At 38.8% G+C, this 21,933-nt stretch overlaps 1 protein-coding gene across 9 annotated transcripts in view; it reads left to right on the forward strand.

Annotated features, from left to right (window-relative positions):
• Positions 1 to 17,311, forward strand: part of PAM (peptidylglycine alpha-amidating monooxygenase) — a gene marked incomplete at its 3' end in the record, with an annotated part of 185,585 nt that extends 168,274 nt beyond the window's left edge. For 4 of the 9 annotated variants that reach the window (XM_084234221.1, XM_084234222.1, XM_084234224.1 and 1 more), the window contains 5 exons: positions 3,962 to 4,061; positions 6,723 to 6,776; positions 13,022 to 13,225; positions 16,434 to 16,487; positions 17,127 to 17,311. In XM_084234221.1, the coding sequence (XP_084090347.1) occupies positions 3,962 to 4,061; positions 6,723 to 6,776; positions 13,022 to 13,225; positions 16,434 to 16,487; positions 17,127 to 17,311 (597 nt within the window). Of the gene's footprint in view, positions 1 to 3,961; positions 4,062 to 6,722; positions 6,777 to 13,021; positions 13,226 to 16,430; positions 16,488 to 17,126 lie in introns of all 9 variants that reach the window. The other 5 variants (XM_084234220.1, XM_084234223.1, XM_084234225.1 and 2 more) reach the window with 4 other exon arrangements.
• Between the last annotated feature and the right edge of the window lie 4,622 nt (positions 17,312 to 21,933).

Below are 21,933 nucleotides of genomic sequence, written 5' to 3' on the forward strand. Positions count from 1 at the left end.
GCCTGGGCGCCTTGTTCCTGCTCACTCAGGGAGGGCCTCGCCCAGGTCTCAGTTCCAAAGCCCTCAGTTCCAGGACGCGGGCTGTAGTCCAGATCAGTGGCGCGGGAATGGCGCCTTTTGAATCCCGCTCCCCTGCCTGGGCGCCTTGTTCCTGCTCACTCAGGGAGGGCCTCGCCCGGGTCTCAGTTCCAAAGCCCTCAGTTCCAGGACGCGGGCTGTAGCCCAGATCAGTGGCGCGGGAATGGCGCCTTTTGAATCCCGCTCCCCTGCCTGGGCGCCTTGTTCCTGCTCACTCAGGGAGGGCCTCGCCCGGGTCTCAGTTCCAAAGCCCTCAGTTCCAGGACGCGGGCTGTAGCCCAGATCAGTGGCGCGGGAATGGCGCCTTTTGAATCCCGCTCCCCTGCCTGGGCACCTTGTTCCTGCTCACTCAGGGAGGGCCTCCGCCGTCTCCCCGCAAGCCTAGGTCGCAGGCGCAGGGGCCTGGGCAGCTGCAATCCGAGCGCCGCTTTCGCGCAAGCTTACCGGGCGGCCGGGGCTGTGTGCTGGTGCTGGTCTCCTCCTGGGGGGCGGGGCTCTCTTTTTAATGGCGCGTGGAGCTCACCTCCGCGGCGGATCCTGCAGGGTTCGCCTCAGCTCCCGTTCACGGGGTGTGGTGGCTGAAATAGTTCCTTTCCACTCACAGTCCCGCTTGCTGCATCCGTTTTTCTTGTTGGGCGTTTTGGTTTGTTGTTTCCCTGGTCTCTGCCGGTCGGAGAGTGCCGCCTCTGTGGGCGGGGGAGGGGAGCAGGGTTCTGAGCTTCCCTCCCTTCTCGTCCTCTTTTATGGCAACTTTCTTCTTCGGGCAGTTTGCTGGAGTCGTCCGTTTATCTTCCGTGTCCCAGTTCTCACTGGGACCTGCCGCTTTTCCTCCCTATTAACTTTTTTTAATGGGAGATCTTACTCGCAGCGTCTCCTCGCCGCCATGTTGCTCCGCCCCTCACCAGGGTATTAACTTTTAATTCAAATGTGCATCTAGAAATCAAAACTAAGTGCTAAGGAAGAAGTAGATTTTATTTTTTTTAGAAATAGATTTTAAATGAGCACTGCTCTCATAAAAATGTGAGTAGCCCTGAATTAAAATTTCAGAATGCGCTGTGTGTAAACATCAGTGTTCACTGGGCACTTGCAGTGAACAAGTTATAACGTGTGAGTCAATACAACAAACTTGAAAAGAGGTCTAATGCCAAGGTGAAATTTGCTTTTTCTTTCAATAAGCAAGACTTGTTATTATGCCAAAACATAGAAATGGGATCTGTGTTGACTCAGTAAACTGAAGTCCGTTTATGAATCTCTCAGAATTTTCATTTAATTAGATTATCATCACACAGATTAAGTTTGGTGAAGGAAATAATATGTTGTATTGACTCCTACAGAAGAGGAGGTTCATGCCACACGTCAAGTTTATATCTAAAGCATCTGAGCCTCTGTGCCTCTGTGCCTATCCACTGCTTATCTCCTTATGTATTTCAATTGTCTACATATATGATCTCCATCTTTATTCAGGAAGATGAGACAGTGGGACAATAAAGAAAATAGTTCATTCAAATGGTGTCAGAAAGCTATGAGGGCAAAAGACACATAATTGCTCTTTAAATTCTTCTCCCCATAATCACAGGGAAAGTTATGGTTCTTATCATGTCTTCACACTCACTCTTCAGGCTGCTGCTTTTTTTGTCTTCTCTCTTCTGCTAATTAGCTCATGTGGAAAAAGAATCAGGAATGACCCCCACCTATAGCAACACAAATTAGAGAGGGAAGGAAGGGGGGAGGAAATAATGGGAAGAAAGGAAGGAGGAAATAATGGAGATTAAAATTAAAGATTTATTGATTTATGCATACAAGAGCTGGGGTACAGACCAGAGGTGTGGAGAGGGGGGCGGTGAGAAGATTCACTAGAGACAGAGTAGGGAATGAAACAGGCAGATTGACCGAAGTACACTGCTGAGGGGAGCAGCGGGCGAGTCAGGACAGGTCTGCTGCGCCATGTGGGTTGCTCCCTGGCTGGCCGGGAATCAAACTCATGCTGCAGTGGCTGCAGATTGCTTCATAGGTTGTGTCTTAACCCTTGCGCCACCAGGGAGGCCCCCCTTATGAAGTTTTAAGACAAAATAGAAGATTTGAAATTCCCTGGGCTGTATCACCTGATGCCCCCAGGAGGATACTATCATTCTTTCACCAATATTATTTTGCTTCTAAGGGTAGGGGGAAAAACCTCAGAGAAGAGTTTACAAAGCCTAGATTAGAAAACCTTTAAATCCATTCAAATCTGAATACCTAAAGCATACAACATAATTTTCTGCCTACAAGAACACAGAGAACAGTTTATTAAAAATATTACAGTTGAGTGCCTCTGACTGCAGTAGAAATAGAGGTTCCAAACCCCCCCCCACCCAATCACTAAGCCTCTCCCTCCACCCCTCCACTAGCCCAAAGTATTCCAATAGAACCCTGAGTTCCCTGGATCAATCTGAGAACCACAGAAATTTATTGTAATTATAACCTGAATTGGAAACATACTGTAATTTATTTAAAGCCAATTATTCAATGAATACTTGATATACTTTATTCTCCTACCCATTATAATATAGTACCAGAAAATATGAAGCCCTCTACAACCATATGTTTTGTAAAGCAGTTGCTAAGAACATATTTTGGTACAGAACAGGAACTGCTGGCAATTTGCAAGTCTGTTGCCACTCATTAGTGAACCTAAAATAAAGATGAACATTTAATGACAAGCTTGCAAGGTTTCAAGAAGACAGTGTTTTGATTTCTGGATCTCTGTCCCTCTCCTGCACATTTGTCACAGCTCATTTGATAACATGAAGGAAGGAGCCTTTTTGGCAGGCTGTCTCACGTTTCTTTTCAATGTAACAAATTGTCGCTGATTTTAAAGAGCAGCGGTATCGCAGAAGGATGTGTTCTGCCCCTCCAGCAGTGAACTAAGACAGTAGTTTGCCTAATTAGTGTCCTTTTGACTCAGCAAACCAAAGTGGGCAGAGACTAGCTGATAAGCTCTCATAGGGCTAATGCTGCCCTTCATAATCCTTGATCATGCTTCTGAGAACTGCTGACCCCAAAGGTGAAAAAAATCATCCACATCCAGTCAGCTGTTAGATATGTGACACTTTTGGAGGCTTCAGTAGGCAGATGGAAATGGCAATAGCACTTTTAAGGCTGTTTTCCAGGAGCTGGCTTAGTGACTCTGAGAAAGTCACATAAAGTTCTCCCCTGTCTCCTGTGTCCTTATGACAGAGATGGTAATGATTTGGAATGGAAATATGTCATGAAGAAAGATGTATTAACTCCGAGTATCTGAGCAGGTACAAAGCTGAAATACTTGGAGGTAACACTTAATTTCTTTCCTTTGCTGACTGAAAATATTGCAAACACTGGGCTTCAGAGGCTAAAACTCCCTGCTGCTCCTTATCTGCAAGTATGCATTTCAGCAATAATCAAAATGCCTTGAATCTTTGAAATGACTCTTCTTATCAGTAATGTGCAAATAGCTTTTAAGTTAGCATACGTAGTTTGATGGGAATAATAACAAAAAATTAATACCTGTTCTTTTTAATTTTATTGATTAAAATGGGCAAATTTAATAGTGAATAAAGGTAGGAAAATATGAAGACAAAAATATATATAAATAAATGGGTAACTAACGCAACATGAAGTAGAAAAACACTTCCTACTTGTGAGTGTTCACTTACTAAAAGACTTGGATTTTGCCTGGCAGGGTTAGGGACGAGTGGATGAATGAGTGATTATTCTTGACCTGCAGTTACTTTCATGGGAATTATTGTCTTTTGGTGTGAAGATTGTGCCCATGGCTTTGTTATGTGCAGTGCATTGCTTCTCTGCCTTCTTGTGGAGAACTCAAGCACAGACTCACCACCCTAAGATGTGCTTCTTGTTTCGGCAGCACTTCGACATGCCTCATGACGTCACTGCATCTGAGGACGGGACTGTGTACGTAGGAGATGCTCACACCAATACCGTGTGGAAGTTCACATCAACCGAAAGTATGATTTTTACCATATTATTATCCACAGTTTTCCTGTTTTGCTGATTAAAATGTAGGAATAATGTTCATTTTCTTTATTTCTGTTTTTATTAGTAGTCATGGGAAATCAAGTTATAATTACTAGTTGTTCAAAGACCTATTTGGTACTTATTTCAGTTAGTAAGTAAACTTTTAAAAAGTAAAGGAAAACATCTTTTTTTATGGCAATAAGCCCTCTGTTTCCACAGGAAATTCTTCATGGCTAAAGTAATGTCTGTTACATAGTAAGCCAAAATTAATTCCAACTCAGTTCCAGAGGAAGTAGATGGTTTGACAAACAGCAGGGCTGACTGGTTCCTGCAACCATATGGCTCTTCAACTCTCAGTAGCTACTGAGCACCTAGGAATCGAGCATCTGTGTCAAACACATATTATTCCAAACAGGAATTTCTCTGCCTTTTGCCTTTAGAAGGTTCAGCTTGTTCAAAATACTTAATTGGTATGTGTTTCAAGTAAATTAACAGTATGCCTGGAAACAGAAGAGTTTCTGTCAGGATTCAGCCAACTAATTTGAGGATTTTCTAATTACATATTGGAAATAATTTCTAATGCTAACAAAAATATACTCAGCTAGCCTCTGAGGTCACACTAAAAAAGATCAAAGTTTTTTAAATAGAAGAATACCAAATGCTTAAAAATATAGGGAAAAATGTCCATTTTATTCATTTCTATTTTTAGTAATAGTCATGGGAAATCAAGGTGTAATTGAATAGGATGCTTATAAAATATAGCAAGATTCATCTATCAATATATGTGTAGATAAAGAAGATGTCGTGTGTGTATACATGTGTATATGTTTGTGTGTGTATACAATACATACATACACAATAGAATACTACTCAGCCATAAAAAAGAATGAAAATACTCTTCAACAGGAAACCTGGACAACCACAAGCAAAAGAAAAAAAAAAATGACACTATATCTTTTTAAAACAACATGTATGAAAATTAATTCAAAATGGATTAAATACTTGGATATAAGATCTGAAGCCATAAAATACATAGGAAAAAAGTTGACAGCACACAACTCCAAAGGCAAAGGGAAAAAAATGGGAGTACATTAAACTGAAAACTTTGTATGGTGAAAGAAACCACTACAAAAACAAAAAGGCCACCTACTGAATGAGAGAAGATATTTGCAAATATACACCTGACAAATGATTACTATCCCAAAGAACTCACACAACTCAACAACAAAAAACAGGCAGTAGATTTAAATAGATATCTCTCCAAAGAAATGACATATACATGGCCAACAGACAGATGAAAAAATGCTGAATTTCATTTATTAAGGAATTGTAAATCAAAACCAAAATAAGCTATCACCTTATACCTGTGAGGATGGCATATTATCAAAATGAATGGAAACAACTTGTGTTGTCAAGGATACAGAGGAAAAGGAACTCTCATACACTGTTGTTGGAAAAGTGTGGGAAACAATATAGAAATTCCTTTAAAAACTAAAAGTTAAAATACCAGATGATTCTGCAATACCATCCCTAAATATTTATTGAGAAAACATTAATTTGAAAAGCTACATACACCCCTATGTTCATAGAAACATTATAATAACAAAGGCATGGAAACAACCCAAATACCCACTGACAAATGACTGGATAAAAAGTTTGTGTGGTAGATATACTCAACAAAATACCATACAAGCTGTGACAAAGAAAAGTAAAATTAGGAGTACAAAATCTTCAGACAGATACCCTATAGGCTTTGGAGTCCAAGTAAATTTGGTAATTTGTAATTTTCAGAATTGTCCTTTGAGTAACTTTTACTATTTGGTAATAAGGATACAGTGAGGGTTTACGCAGAGTGTCCTATTGTCTATTTCATCCTAGCAGTACCTTTACATTTCCCTTGCAAGTGAGGTTCCCCCAAGCCCCAGCCTCTTCAAAGGGGAACCAGATTTGTGGGCAGACAAGAAAACTAAGAGAGATGTACAGTTTCCAATTGCATAACTAAATTGAGGCTTTTCAGAATAAAAAATCAGTACATACCTTTCAAGATGGAAAATACTTCAGAAATCTAGCAAATATTTTCACATTACAGGTAGAAATATGATAGTTAACTCATTAAGATTCTAGTATCAGGCTCTTTATACCACCTTAGTGATTGTCATTCAACAGAGGTACATATCCAAGTCACTTAGAGAGTATATAATGCATATGGCCAGACCCTACTCGAGATCTATAGAAAGTAAAGGGGTGATAATATATGTATTTTGAAAAGGCTTGTCAGGTGGTTTTGATACATTCCTGTTTGAAATGCACTGCAATATAACATTTAGTTTCATAATAGAAAACCCTCTGTGTAGTCCAGAATGCAACCAAATAATACATCTGGAAAACAGAACCTTTGGAACAGTAAGACCGCATTCAGAGGCTACTCGAGTAAGACATTATTTCAGCTCTCCCTAGGAGATTTTATCTAGGATTCACGGACCTGGCATCTGAAGCATGGTTTGTATTCAAATATTTTATAATATGCTAATGTATTTGATGAATTAAGCAGCTATTTTCTGCTGAGTAAAATTAGTATCAAAGCTAAAATTTCAGTTGGTTTTTTTTTAGGGGATTCTGACTTTATCTCTTTTTGCTTTGCTCTCTCACAGGAATGGAGCATCGATCAGTTAAAAAAGCTGGCATTGAGGTCCAAGAAAATAAAGGTTGGTCCCATTCCTCTTCCTTAAGAAGCCCAAAGCTACTGTGTTGAATTCCTAAATGGCTCTTAACTGCACTTAAAAAAAAATTAGTCAGGCTAAAAGTATAAAATAATCTGGTAAATTATCCATAACTTCTGCTACATACAGAGCCTTTAAACTTGCATGTTGCACTACTTTTCCTGATAAATGGAGTACTAGTAATGAGCTTAGAGTCACTGATTTCAAGTGATGGAAAGAGGCTGAGGAAATAAGAAATCCATGGCTATAGAGGAAAAAAAGCAAGTCAATCACTTTTGGAAATACGTTAACCTCAGGCAAGCAGAAAAACACCATCCCGTGTATTGGGAAAAGCCTTTTTGTAATGAACTTTAGTCTAAATGACTGAGTTAATATCATAAGGGCCTGATAATAGTAACTTTTCCCTAAACTATCTTAGTACCACTGGCACCAACATTCACATGGGGCCATCTGTGTTTAAGGCATTGCCGCAGCTTTTAGAGAAATGAAACTGCCTGACTTCAAGATGCTCACAGCCAATAAGGAGTGTGTGTGTGTGTGTGTGTGTGTGTACTTGCATACATATACATATATACAAATAAGCTTATCAATGGGATATATTATCAGGAATGGTGAAACGGAATTTAGCTACTGGTAAGGAACCACTGGGCTCTTTTAGAATCCCAGTCAAATTCTTTTCTCCCTTTCCTAGTGTCAGTTTATATTTGTATATCTTCTATCTATAGGGTTTTACATGGTCATGTATAGTTAAGACCTCACTAGAAGTGTTCTAATGTTTACGTAGCCAAATGATTCCTTTATTAGTTGCTTTACAAATGATATTCCTAGATATTCAGACTTAACCCTAGGCTTACTTGTCTTCCTTTCTCATGAAAGCAGGTGCAAAAGAGATGAAAAGAAGCAAGAACCAAGAGGGAGTTTAGGGATTTTATGTAGGCAGATAAGAAAATATAGCCGGCTCAAGGTTGAAAGGGGTAAGATAACATTATAAAATAAATAAATAGCAATTGTTTGGCATTTTTAGAAGTTCTATCCATGTGACACTGCTGAGTGACATTCATACCACACTCATATATTGAAGAAGTTTTTGATCCCCAATTTTCCTAACATTTTTATATATAGAATTGTTGGAAACTTCCATTTTCCCTGGAATAAAGATGTTGGGAAATATTTTTTTTTTTTATTTATAATGGATACCACATATGGAGCACAAACAATGGCCTATACAAAAACTAAGTTTAATCTTTACACCAGTCATGTGATAATTGTTATTATCCCCATTTTACAGATGAGGAAATTGAAAATCAGTATTCCTACTAAGATAGTATGTGGTCGAGCCAGGTTTTAACCAAAGCCTGTTTTCCTACCCACTAGTATTATACTGCGGAGCAAACATGACTGTCACCGATTCAGTCACATAAATATTTCCAAGGACTACACATTGGGATGGGTGTAGTTTAATCTGAATCCACTGAAATTTCAAAGTAGCCTCAAACCAATTTTGCTTAAATGGAGCCCACCAAAAATTGTAGATCATACTGATTGGCATGTTGAGAACAGCCCAGCCACACTGACCTCATCTTGTTGGCAGATGAAGGATGAACGATGCTCTCCTGTTGGCCACTTCCCTCCCATAGGTCACCCCTCCTGGTGCACACCACTGAGTCCATTCCGTGGGACGGTGCCACAGCTTTGCGGCAGAACCCAGCAAAACAGTCACTTTTATTAAAATGCCCTGTGACAATCCCATTTTATTTTATTTTTTTTTTAAAGATTCATTTTTATTCAAGAACTGGGGTACAGGCCAGAGGCACAGGAGGGTGAGAGGATTCACCAGAGACAGAGCAGGGAGCAGAACCGGCAGATGGACTGAAATACACTGCTGAGGGGAGGAGCAGCGGGCACAACAGAAGAGGTCTGCCGCGCCATGTGGGAATCCCCGTGGCCAGCCGGGAATCGAACCTGAGCTGCAAAGGCTGCAGGCAGCTTCACAGCGCTGCACTCAACTCGCTGTGCCACCAGGGAGGCCCAACAGTCCCTTTTTAATAGTTCAGAATACCTGAACTCAAATGAAGCATTCTATTCCTCCTTGAACCTGAATGACTCACGTTAAGTCCTGTTTATTTATTTATTTGTTTGTTTGTTTATTAATTTAATAAATTTAAGGGTTTTTTTTAAGATTTATTTATTTATGCATACAAGAACTGGGGGATAGACCAGAGGTGTGGGGGTTGAGAGGATTCACCAGAGACAGAGCGGAGAGCAGAACAGGCAGATTGACTGAAATACACTGCTGAGGGGAGCAGTGGGTGAGACAGGAGAGGTCTGCTGTGCCATGTGACTAGCTCGCTGGCCAGCCAGGGATCAAACTCCTCTGCAGAGGATGCAGTCACAGTGCTGCACTTATTAACTCCTTGCGCCACCAGGGAGGCCCAAGTCCTGTATTTTTTTAAAGATTGTTTTCTTATTAAATAAAGGCTCTTCAAGAGTTTGTCTTTTATAAAAATCTGGAAGAAGCTTAACCCCTGACAAAAGGGAGGGGGAAACATATCTTACATTTAACAACCCTGTGATTACATGTTAATTGTAAATTTCCAAGTCTGCATAACCATGATGACATCTCATCCCAGCTGAGAAGGGTCACACTACTGATCAGTAACAACAGAGTTTCAGAACCAGGGTTTTGTTCAGGGAGTGTCAGTCATAAGAGACTTAGGAAAGTGATACAAATTATCAAATACACAACAAAAATGGTAATATTCCACCAAAAACATAACCCTCTCCCCTTCCCCATGCACACAATAAAAGATGATAAGGTGAATTCTAAGAAAATAAGAAACTCACTTGGGGCCTCCCTGGTGACCTACGGGTTAAGTCTCAGCCCTATCACTATGAAGTCCTGAGTTTGATCCCCAGCCAGGGAGCTGACCCACATGGAGCAGCAGACCTCTCCTGTCTTGTCCACTGCTCCCCTCAGCAGTGTATTTCACTAGATCTGCCATTTCTGATCCCCACTCTTGTCTCTGGTGAATCCTCTCAACCACCACCCCACGCACCTTTGACCTATGCCCCAGTTCTTCTACACTAAATAAATAAATAAATAAATAAATAAATAAATAAATAAAAATATTACAATAAAGGAATTTTTTTTTAAATGAAAATGAGAAACTCACTACTGCAGTTAGTATGTTAGACCTCATGGAGAGCAACATATTACAAGGCAAGCACGTTGGCATTTTTTTAAAAGATTTATTTATTTATACGCACAAGAGCTGGGGTACAGGCCAGAGGCATGGGCGACTGACAGGACTCACCAGAGACAGAGCAGAGAGCAGAACAGGCAGACAGACCGAAAGCACTGCCGAGGAGAGCAGCAGGCGAGACAGGAGAGGTCTGCCGCGCCATGTGGGAGTCTACCTGGCGGGCCGGGAATTGAACCCACGCTGTAGAGGCTAGGGACAGTTTCATGGTGCTGCGCTCAACCTGCTGCACCACCAGGGAGGCTTCATTTTTTTTTAAAGTAACATTAGTGCTCTATGCACTTTTCATGTCCTCTACGATGTTACTTACTAGTATGCCATCTAAAATCCTCAGCCTTCAGTTTCTGCCTGTGATAAACCGGTAATAATTGCTGAAATACTGTATTAAGAATGTATGTCTTTTCCTGTGCCAGTTATTCCAATTCCAAATGGCCTCCGGGTAACCCTCTTCTGTCCAGGGAGAGAGAGACACACTTGTATGGCTGAGCTCACACAGGAAGCTCCTTTCTAAGACCTGCCTCCCTTTCTAAACATACGGTTTTAAAAAAGAAAAAAAAAAAAAAACCTTCTTATATATCAATTTCTCAATGCCCAAATATCTATAGAAACATGAGAAGATCTTGTTTGAGATTATTTTGTTGTAGATGGAATACATATGGCATCTTATGTGACAAAAGAATATATTAGTAGGCACCCTCTGCCCTCAGAAGCCTCAGGTCCTGGCTAATCTGAGAGCTTTTTCTTTCCTTCTGCCTCAGGGATACTACAAATTACTAGGGTTTTTTAATGCAAGAATTTAGGACAAAGAGTAAAAGTGACAGAGTTTGGATTGCTTTGTGTTTTGAGTGGAATTCTTAGACTCTTAAGTGGTAAATTTTTTTAGACTTTTTATGCCACTTACAAAGACTTCTGAGACTACTATGCTGTTATTTTTTCTAATCTAGGAAATTTTAAATGCATTTAAAATGTAGAGCATATTTTAAAATATAAACATACTCCAGCCGGTTCCAAAAGTATTTTTAGTCACAGGAAGGGTATGGAAATCAAATATTTCTAAAGTGCAGTGTATGCATCTAAGCAAGTTTGTTACCTCTCTCATGCTTTTTATGTATGCTGACTCTCTTAGTCTGTCACCTGCTTCACCATGGTTCTTCTTTCACTTTAATGGAGCCCAATCCTAGCTTTGCCTTGTAAAAGAAACTAGATATGAGCTGATACAGTCATTCTCTCAGGCAAACCACTAAATTACAAGTAGGGATGCTAAGTAATTCCTCTGGTTATAGTCACCTTCAAGTCGAAAGAAACCCTTCTTCCAAGATGCAAGTTCTGAACCACCAAGTTACATCTTAAGGCCTCAGTTTTTTAATCCTAACATCTATTTTTTTATGCTTTCTTGCTTAAATGTAAAACAAGATATTTACCTGCTTATCGATAATGAAAAAGACAAAAAAGTAATTAAGAAGAGGATCACACTTATATTCCTCTTGGACACTGAGATTTAGAAAGTCTGAATCTGAACTAACTAGATCTGTGAACTAATCCCTTCCAAAAGTCACTCCAGTAGAGAAAAGAAGAGAAATCATGTCTCCCTTAATGTAGAGGGAAGAAAAGGAGAACTCAGAGACATCTGTAAAATGGTGATCATAATAGTGCCTCCTCATAGGCTTGATGTGGCAATTATATGGAACAATGTCTGACATATTGTAAGTGCTCAGTAGATAGAAATGAAACTGTGAAGGACACTTGCTCGGAATATTTAAACAAATATCTGGAGTTTGCCATTTGTTTATACCATAAATTGGGCTTATAGGTTTACAGTGTCTTAAGTAATTTCAGAAAAGCTTCCCTGGAGAAGTACTAAATTTATACGCATTAAACATTAACCAAAGATTTTTTTGATCATAGATGTATTAAACATTAACCAAAGATTTTCCTGATCATGTTAGCTAATTCTCTCTGCCATTTTGTTAAATTTCCTAGGGGCCATAGGATGCACTATCATAGGGCAGAAGGGCACAACAAGAAACTGAAGTTCCAGAAGCTTTATGAGCCTTTTGACAAATATGATTGTACTGCCAGACTTTGCACACATACATGTACAAATACATGTATCTGCTTCTGGGGGGCAAAAATGTCTCAGGGCTCAACCTCACATTCAAGTTAGTAGTTATAGAGAAACTTGAAGTACCTTATATAGTTTTATTACATCAATTTTCCAAACAAGATTTAGTCCTGACATCTAACCAATACCTCCCAATATCACAGAATAGTTGTATGAGTTATCTTCATCAACAACAAAAGAATATACAGTGTATACTTACAGTATTCTGTAAAACACAGAAAAGAACCTGAACAGGACACAGTTCTTTTTTCCATATTGCAATTCTAGAATTACACATGTATGTAATAGACCAATAATTCATTGAACATGAAAAAGATCCAGAAACTAAAGATAGAGGGAAACAAGCAGTAATTAAGTGCTCTTTCTGATAAACACACTTAGCAGTTTTAAGAAGGGAGGTATTACTTTCAATTTTACAGATGAGGTTACTAAGGCCCAGATCATTTAAGTAACTTGCCCAAAGTTACACAGCTAACTCTATAAGAGAACTATGATTTGAGCTCAGATTCATTGGACTTTCTTAAGCATATCAATTCTTTCTCCTATACCATGCTGCCTGCTAATTTTCACTTTGAAAAGATGCAAAAGGAAGATATATAATTTTTATGGAATTATAGCAAAAGAGTAAAGAAAAGCAAGTATCAAAGTAAACCAATTTAAAGGTAGAAACCCATTCACACACCTGCTGCCCGCTTGGTAGATATCAGTCAGATATGGAAACATGGATCCCATGTGCATTGGACTCAAGTTCTTTGTGAGCAGTTGTTAACTTGACTGGGTAGGGGTGGAGGGGAAGGTTTTGGAATCTTTGAGTCAGTTGAATATTGTGAACTCTTCTTTCCCTGAAGAATCCGAGGCAGTTGTTGAAACCAAAATGGAGAACAAACCCGCCTCCTCAGAATTGCAGAAGATGCAAGAGAAACAGAAACTGATCAAAGAGCCGGGCTCGGGAGTGCCCGTTGTTCTCATTACAACCCTTCTGGTTATTCCGGTGGTTGTCCTGCTGGCCATTGCCATATTTATTCGGTGGAAAAAATCAAGGGTCTTTGGAGGCAAGTAAAATGAGCCCCCTGAACTTGAAAATTACCTTTGAAAGAGTGTTTGGCCTGATGATCCTCAAAGTTCAGTTGTGATTTTAAGTGTTTTTTTTTTCAGTGTTCTCTATTTTTTTGACGTTATTGTCTATGTTCTAAATACTGTCTGTAGTTAGTGTCACAGGAGAAAATATATCTGGAGCCTCAGAAATTTGGATAGTTGTATTAAAATATAACCTTTAATAATACCTTTTAGCAATTGACTTAAGCCCAATTAATATCTCCAAATGAAACCATGTAGATAGTTGAGTTAAATATGAACTAGCTAGAGGATCATGAAGGAGAAAGAGATTCCTACTCTTAGGAAACAGGCCCGGTCCTCAGAGTCAGCTATTTGGGAGTTATATTTTTCCCCCTACGGTGCTTGCTGTAGCTCCTAGCTATACAATCTTGGGCAAGTTACTTAATCTTTCTAAGCCACAGTTTCCTCATCTATAAAGTGGCGATAAATTACTTACAGGGTTCTGTGAGGATTAAATGAAATATTGTCCATAAATGAAGTAGTGTACATAAACCAGTTTATCCCAGTAGCCTGTACCTAGTAAGTGTGATTTTGAGAAATAATTATTAATAATTACAACCATTAGAATTATTAGAAATAATCATTCTAAATAATTATTAAATTATTTAATAATACCTTGAATTATTAGAATTATTAGATATAATTACAACCATTAATACAACCAGTGATTTTGAGAAATAATTATTGGTGATAAAGTAATTAAAAAATCATGAGAAGTCATAGAGAATACTTCATGGGCCTCCCTGGTGACGCAAGGGGTTAAGACGCAACCTATGAAGCTGTTCTCAGCCACTGCAGCTCAAGTTCGATCCCCGGCCAGGGAGCAACCCACATGGCCCAGCAGGCCTCTCCTGACTCGCCTGCTGCTCCCCTCAGCGGTGTATTTCAGCCAATCTGCCTGTTCTGTTCTCCACTTTGTCTCTGGTGAATCCTCTCACCTCCACCCCCTCCACCCCCCCATACACACACCTCTGGCCTGTATCCCAGCTCTTGTATGCATAAATAAATAAATCTTTAAAAAAAAAAAAAAGAATACTTCAACCTCAGCTTTCTTAGGAAACCAACTATTTCTATAACAAACCGTTTCATAGTTTTTATGATGTAGGCCATCACCCTTTCCTTACTGAACAAAAGACAGGGTCCAATCCTAAAAGTAGTATTTTATCACATCATTATAGCACAAAAACAGGAGCTGAGTTCCTTTCAGGACATCGAGACAAAGTCTGACCTATGATTCTCACCTCTCAGGAACAGTTCCTTTGCTCTGTCTGAGGTCCTAAGGCAAGAGTCTACAACTCTGTCCAGGAAAGAATCCATGCACCAGGGTGGGAGAGAGCATCTGATCCTATTTCAGGCCAAGGCAGCCATGGCAGCAGTTCAGTGCCCGTGGCAAAACCCTGACACAGAAAAGCACACAAAAACTTGAAGATTCCATTTAATAAGTTCTTGGACTTTTGTTTTGCTTTTCATTTGCAGTCAATAAAAAATGCAAAATATGGTTAATTCTTCCCCAAAAGCACTTCTGTTGAACCTCTGTGGGTATGGGGCTTCAGGAAGCAGGGGCAAAGATAAATAAACATCATCATCGTCTTCATGGAGTTAGAGGGAGGCTTCAAGAGCAAAAATCTTGTATGTTTGTTTACTGATGATGTTTCTCTAGCACAAACAACAGTTCCTGGCACCACTAAGGGTTCAGTAGATGGTTGTTGGAAGCATGACTAAGTAAATGGAGCTCACAGAATAGGTGACACAAAAGAGGCACCCGTAAAGGTCTGATTGAGATCAGTATGTTGCAGTGATAAATACAAAGAGGCTGGGGGCAGCAGGACCCGCAGGCAGGTAGCAGGAATGTTGGTAATTAACCCGCAGTGGAAGAAGTGGCTGGAGACTCAAGAAGGTTTGGTTAAGCTGCTGAGCACATGAGACATGGCAATGTTACAGAATGCTGAGTTTACAAAAGTGTGTTGGGAAGGCACTCACCCACATCGAACCATATGAAATTGCCATTGTATGATCATGTTTTATTTAGAAAAATTGTGGTTTCACATCCTTCAGCCTAATATATTTAATTCTAAAAGGAGATCAACCTCTCACATTTTTTCAGCATTTGCTCTTGTTAGATCTTATCCATTCTTGTGGGAATTTTTAGTAACACTCATAAAGGCCCTTCCATTTATTCAGCACACCCTTTTGGCATGTCAACTCCAAATCAGACACCGTGCTAGGCTCTGGATGCACAAAACCTCACTAAGGACTACCCAGCATCCTGTACTGCTCTCCCAGTCCACTTTTTTGCCTTTCCTCTATCATCTGCCTGCTAGCTTGCTCCACAATGCTGTCTCTACTCTTGGTTAGAGATTTTACTGGAAAGCCCTGAGCTTTGTTTTCCTGACCGTACCCTTCTAGGAGAGGTAGAAACAGGGTAGTGACTTCAGGGAATTACACAGCAAAAGAAATGAAATCCATCAGGAGTACTATCTCCCCATATGGAAGCATATAGCCAATCCTTCCTGGAGGTGGGCATCCCACGGGGAGAATTTGAGTCACGTGTGATAGAAAATACACAGAGATTCAGGTCCTCTGCTATCAGGTATATAAATACATTACTATGTAGCTAGTTATGTAAAGGGGAAATGATGTGCATGGTTCCAAATCTTTCTTAAGCAAGAAATATGCTGTTCTTAATAGAAAGAGAAAAAACTTAGACAGGATATCTTTAAAACTTAAAACCCGGGCTTCCAAATTTGTACAAGTTATTGGTAGCTGAATTTTGTCCTCATAAAAAAATAACAGATATTTATGAGCATTTACTGTGAGTGTACCAGGCACGTCACTTTCAGCTTCCCATCTAGACCTTACAGAGAGGAAGGGATTTTCATCGATCCCTCTTTTCTCAGAGGATAAAACTGAGGCTCAGAGAAGTGATTTTTCAAGACTGCACAGCCTGGAAGAGCCACAGGCAGGTGTCACAACCAGATCTGGCCTTATATGCGCCATGATATTTTTTTCCTTTGACTTGCATATAGACAAGAGCCAGGCTTTGTTAATAATTTATGAATTCCTGGTTTTATGTTGAAAGTTGAACCCATGGATTGAGGAGAATGATTGGTACTCGTTTTGAAATGTGCCATCTTTTTCTAGCAGATTCTGAACACAAACTCGAGGCCAGTTCAGGAAGAGTACTGGGAAGACTTAGAGGTATGCCTGTGACCTTTCAGAATCCTCCACATTTGGCTCAGAGTCAACAAGCTCGTGTCTTTCAAAGAGCAAGGAGACATTTCTTTTATTTTCTCTGAAAATTTAACTCCTTGTCTGCAGCATAGCATTATCCCAGTGTTAAATGCAGAATGCAAACCACAGACTAACCCAAAGTGTGTGGCTCTGGCAGCAAATTTCCCAGTTTCATTTTTTCTACCTCACCATTCTGTGTTACCTAATTCTCTCTGCCTGCCTTTTATCTGGCTTCATTTGTCTTCAGTAAATTTTCTGTCACTCTGTCGACATGTCAGTGCTTGTCATAGTGAAGAAGTGACCTTTTCATAAAGTCATGGAAATGAAGAGCTATTCAGAGGATGCCAGTTCTGGAAAAAGCAGGAAGTGAAAAGTGAATCTGAGATGATCCCACAAGCTTTGTTTTTTCCTTATTTATTTTAATACTTCCGTGGGGTAATTTCTTACTCTGTGGTCAGAAAGTACCCCATCCGTCTTTTTTTTAAACTACTATCTGTCCTTCCCCATCCCCCAAATGCTAACTCTGTTTACCATTTGAGAATGTACAAGGAAACTGGGAATATTTGTGCAAACTTAACCACAATGCTATGTCATTGATTTCTTCAGGAAAGGGAACGGGAGGCTTAAACCTCGGAAACTTCTTTGCAAGCCGGAAAGGCTACAGTCGAAAAGGGTTTGACCGCCTCAGCACGGAGGGAAGTGACCAAGAGAAAGATGAGGATGAGGGGACTGAATCTGAAGAAGAGGAGTATTCTGCACCTCTGCCGATGCCTGCGCCTTCCTCCTCCTGAAAACCAGGCTTTGACTTAGGTTGATGAGATTTACCAAGAATGCCAGCTTCCTTTCCTTTTAGCACGTTTAGGGTTTTGTGTATTTAATTGTAAACTGTCCTGGCCTATGTAGGACTGTACACATTTTACTTTGGTTTTGCTTCAGTTGGCCTCAATTTCTAGTTAAGGAGTTTCCTAAAATTTCATACCAGTGCCATTGTCTTTATATGAACGTAGAATAGAAAGCAGTCCTCTTCCATCACACTACTAATTTAAAGATGGAAGCTTGCTCATTTACATTTTTGAGACTTTTCTGTAGATGTAAATAAACCTATTCTCTGCTTGAACACAGTATTTTCCCTGTAGCACTTCCATTGCCAATGTCTTTCTTTGGTGCCTTTCCTGTTCAGCATTCTCAGCCTGTGGCAGTAAAGAGAAACTTTGTGCTACATGACGACAAAGCTGCTAAATCTCCTATTTTTTTAGAATCACTAACATTATATTGCAATGAGGGAAAAATAAAACAAAGTCTCTATTTAAATTCTTTTTTTATTTTCTTCTTCAGTTGGTGTGTTTTTGGGATGTCTTATTTTTAGATGGTTACACTGTTAGAACACTATTTTCTGAATCTGAATGTAATTTGTGTAATAAAGTGTTTTCAGAGCATTAGCTGTCAGAGTGTATTTTGCAATTTTTGCATATTTTCAGGGTTTTGTATACAACTTTTGTAATAATTCTACAAATCACAGATGCGGTAAAACCAACTCAATGTCTTCAACCAAAAGAAATGTGTTGTGTTATATTAAAATTAAGAAGATATTTTGTTATGTAGCTGATATAAGTTAAAAAACAGCCTACCAGTTTACATACATATGTAAAACCAGGTTCTCTTTTAAAATCAGAGAGTTTTTGCCTATATATCAATCAGAAGCAAATACTTTAATAAAAGGTGATCACAGCTAAGAGCAAAACTGTGTCTCAAATTACATATGCAAATGAATCATTCAGCGTAGCTTCCTACTAATAGATTTTTTTAAGAAAATTTTTGTTCAAATTCCTAGGTATTCATAAGACTGTTCATTTCTAATAGTGACTACAAATACTTTCAAAATACCTTTTCATAATCCATCAATGCAATTTAGTAAGAACCTGATAATTTTCCCTCTGTATAATAACTAGACTCTTGAACCCTTCAAAATATCTACTCACAATTCTGACATCTTAGTAGCTGGACTATTAGAAAATTAATTGACTGATCACAAAAAACAATGAAGGATACAGAGAACTTTTAAGAAAAAAACACCTCCAAATGTCTTCCAGCTATGTTATTTAAAACAATCTAACTTAACCTAGATTTTTTTCACCTTATAATTGATGCCAAAGAGGATCTGATTGAAAGGTTTGTCGCTCCCCATAAATTCACCTCACCATCTTATTAAAGCTTAATTTGGGTGTTCTTCCCAAGTATTACAGAAACTTCTTTTTTTAACTCCTATGATACTCATCATTAGTGAAGAACACATTTTCCTTAATATACCTTTCACCCCATCATTGGTAAATATTTACATGTAGAATGACAACAGCACTATCCTACATATATATGCCTGTTTCCTGTATCTTATAAATTTTTATTTCAAATTAGAAATAGTTCAGTGCCCAAGACACATTTTATAAGTTGACTTGATGCTATTTGAATTTTCTTACATTGAGGAAATTAGTTGACTTAGACTAACTAAATCCATCTTTAGCAGTGCAGTAAATGATCATCAGCTCCATTAGCTACACTTTTTAATGTTATGTACATCTAATCTTGTTTTAAACAGTTTTATAATGGCTTCTTGACTGCAAAAAAAAATCAAAATGATACATTGTAAGGAGGTGTGAATGAAAAAGGGAAAACAACAGCAAACATGGAAAAATGAATACAGGAATAATTCCATTTACACCTGCTCATGGAGAGAACATTTGGCTCCAAACTTTCTAGCAAGCTCATTAAGTAAACTTGATTAGTTACATAATTCATTAGTCCATTAAACATTTAGAGTTCATAATCATAAGGCCAGAAAAGTTTGCACCCAAGTATCTTCTGAAAGATAACACTATATTGTGTAATTAAAGGCTTCAACAACACCCATAGAGTAAACAGATGCAGTTTTCAGGTCTGTTCCCTTAATAAAAGCATGTGGCATTGTATGTCTAATATATGCAGATGCCATTAAAAAAGAGAAGTTCGGTAAAACTTTGCTGGGGCATTCCAATTTTCTCCTAATATACCACTGTCTACTAATCTGGCTTAATTAAAGATGGTATTCCATAAATAAGCAGAATTGCATTGATTTCAGGCGATTTCTTCCTGATTATTACCCTTACCTGAACTTCATTTATTAATTTTTTTTCTTTTTTCTTTTATTTATTTATTTAAAAGATTTATTTATTTATACAAGCACTGGGTACAGTCAGAAGCGCGGGAGGGTGAGAGAATTCACCAGAGCCAGAGCAGGGAGAAGAGCAGGCAGACTGACGAAGTACACTGCTGAGGGGAGCAGCAGGCGTGGTCTGCGCGCCGTGTGGGTCTGCGCCCCACCCTGTGGCCGGGGATCAAACCTGCGCTGCAGAGGCTGCGGGCAATTTAGCAACCCAGTGCTCAACCGCTGCGCCACCGGGGAGGCCCTTTATTTATTTTTTACATCATTGTTCATTTTTAAACAATTTTTGCTCCCCTCCCCCCAAGTGTACCCCCCATAGAATTTCCTTCACCAATGCACCCGTGCCCCATTAAATCTGAGATTGCATTGCCTGGGAAGTGCCCAGAAAAGTAGATCCTAGCCCTAGCATCACTGTCACATGGGGAATTAAAAAAAAAAAAAAATATATATATATATATATATATATATATATATATATGCCTGGGTACTCCCTCCAGGGAGCCAGTCTAATTGGCTTATGGTAGAATGTTGGTATAGTATTCTACCGTATACTATCCTATAGTATATGATACTTGGTATATGGTATCATATACTGCATACTATCATAGTAATATCATATTATGGTGTCCAAAATACACTCCATCATATATATTCCATTTTTGCTTTGCCTTTGATGATTTTTAAGAAGTTGAAAGAAGGCCTAGTAGTCTATTTCTCATGGTGAGACACATAGATCTAAGTCAGGGGTGCTTCTTAAAAATGCAGATCTCTTGGTCCCTCCATAAGTATTGAATTCAAAACTCTGAGAATGCGGCTGAGTCAGCTTCCTTAAAATAATTATCCTCAGCTGATTCTTATACTTGCTGAAGTTTAAAAGATATTGCTGTAAGCTGCATCATTGACTTACAGCAACTTTTGAGCTGCTTGGTAAGTGAGAGTCGAGGGAAATAAGCCCTAATGCCAAGTCTACGGCTTCCCCTGTCAGTAAGCTTCTTAAATATTCAATTTATATAACGTCTGATTGAGAATTTAAAGATGGTTGGGGATTTTAAAAAATAATATGCTGATTTAATAAACTAAGGAAGAAAGCTTAGAACAAAGCTTGAATGCATATAATTCAGGGCCAACTCAGTGAATGACAAAGTTTTTCTTTTAACTCCCCAAATATTATTCTCCACTATTTAAAGTAAAATCAAAGTACAGCTTTTGCTGTTTTAATGTTTTTCAACCATTGAGCCATTTGCTTTTTAATAAGTCAGATATGCCAATTTTAATTATTCAATTTAAAACACTGACCAATTAAGAAATTCAGAGTTTGGTATTTACAGGTCATATCAAAACACCCCCAAACTCAGTCACCCATTTCCAAACATCTGAAAACTATAATTTATGTGAAACATAGCTATCCAACTTTTAGTAACTGGTAAAGTAGGCTAGCTGTTCTCAAAGATGGTGGCTGTCAACTTTGACTGCACATTAGAATTGTTTGCAGAAACTTAGAAACATGACCTATACCAAAGCTTGAATGCATATGATAATTCAGGGCCAACTTAGTGAATGACAAAGTTATTCTTTTAACTCCCCAAATAATATTCTCTACTATTTAAAGTAAAATGGATGGAGTATATATATTTGGACACCATCTTAAGAGTGATCCAACTTACCATCACCAATAATGGGACAAACTGACATTATATATACCTCCTTACATGAGACAGTGGGAGGTAGGCAACATCACAGTCATTAATTCAATCAGGAGGAAACAGATGAAGTCACTTGGTCTCAAAACGGTTGGTCTAGACTCAAAATGTTAATGCTTTGGATAGAAAAAAAAATGGCTATAGAGTTCCTTTGAGGAAGACAACAAGAGATATGAAAAACAAATGCACTGTGTGAATCTTACTTGAATCCTGGATCAAAGATAGAACACTCCAAAATCAGTGTTAAATTTCTGGATATAATAATATACCGTGGCTATGTAGGAGAATGCCTAGTTTTTAACTGACACCTATTGAAGTGTTTAGGGTAAAAGTTATAATGACCTTAACTTATTTTCAAATGGTTCAGCGAAAGTAAATAAATAGATGTGTATGTGCGCACACACACATGTGCACATGTCTGCATCTGTGAGAGAGAAAGCAACTATGGTAAAATATTAATCACTGGTGACTCTAAGTGAAGGGTATACAAATGCTCATCATAATAGCTTTTGCTGTT

The sequence above is a fragment of the Talpa europaea genome (assembly GCF_964194135.1).
Source record: "Talpa europaea genome assembly, chromosome: 5".
NCBI classification, from domain to species: domain Eukaryota; kingdom Metazoa; phylum Chordata; class Mammalia; order Eulipotyphla; family Talpidae; genus Talpa; species Talpa europaea.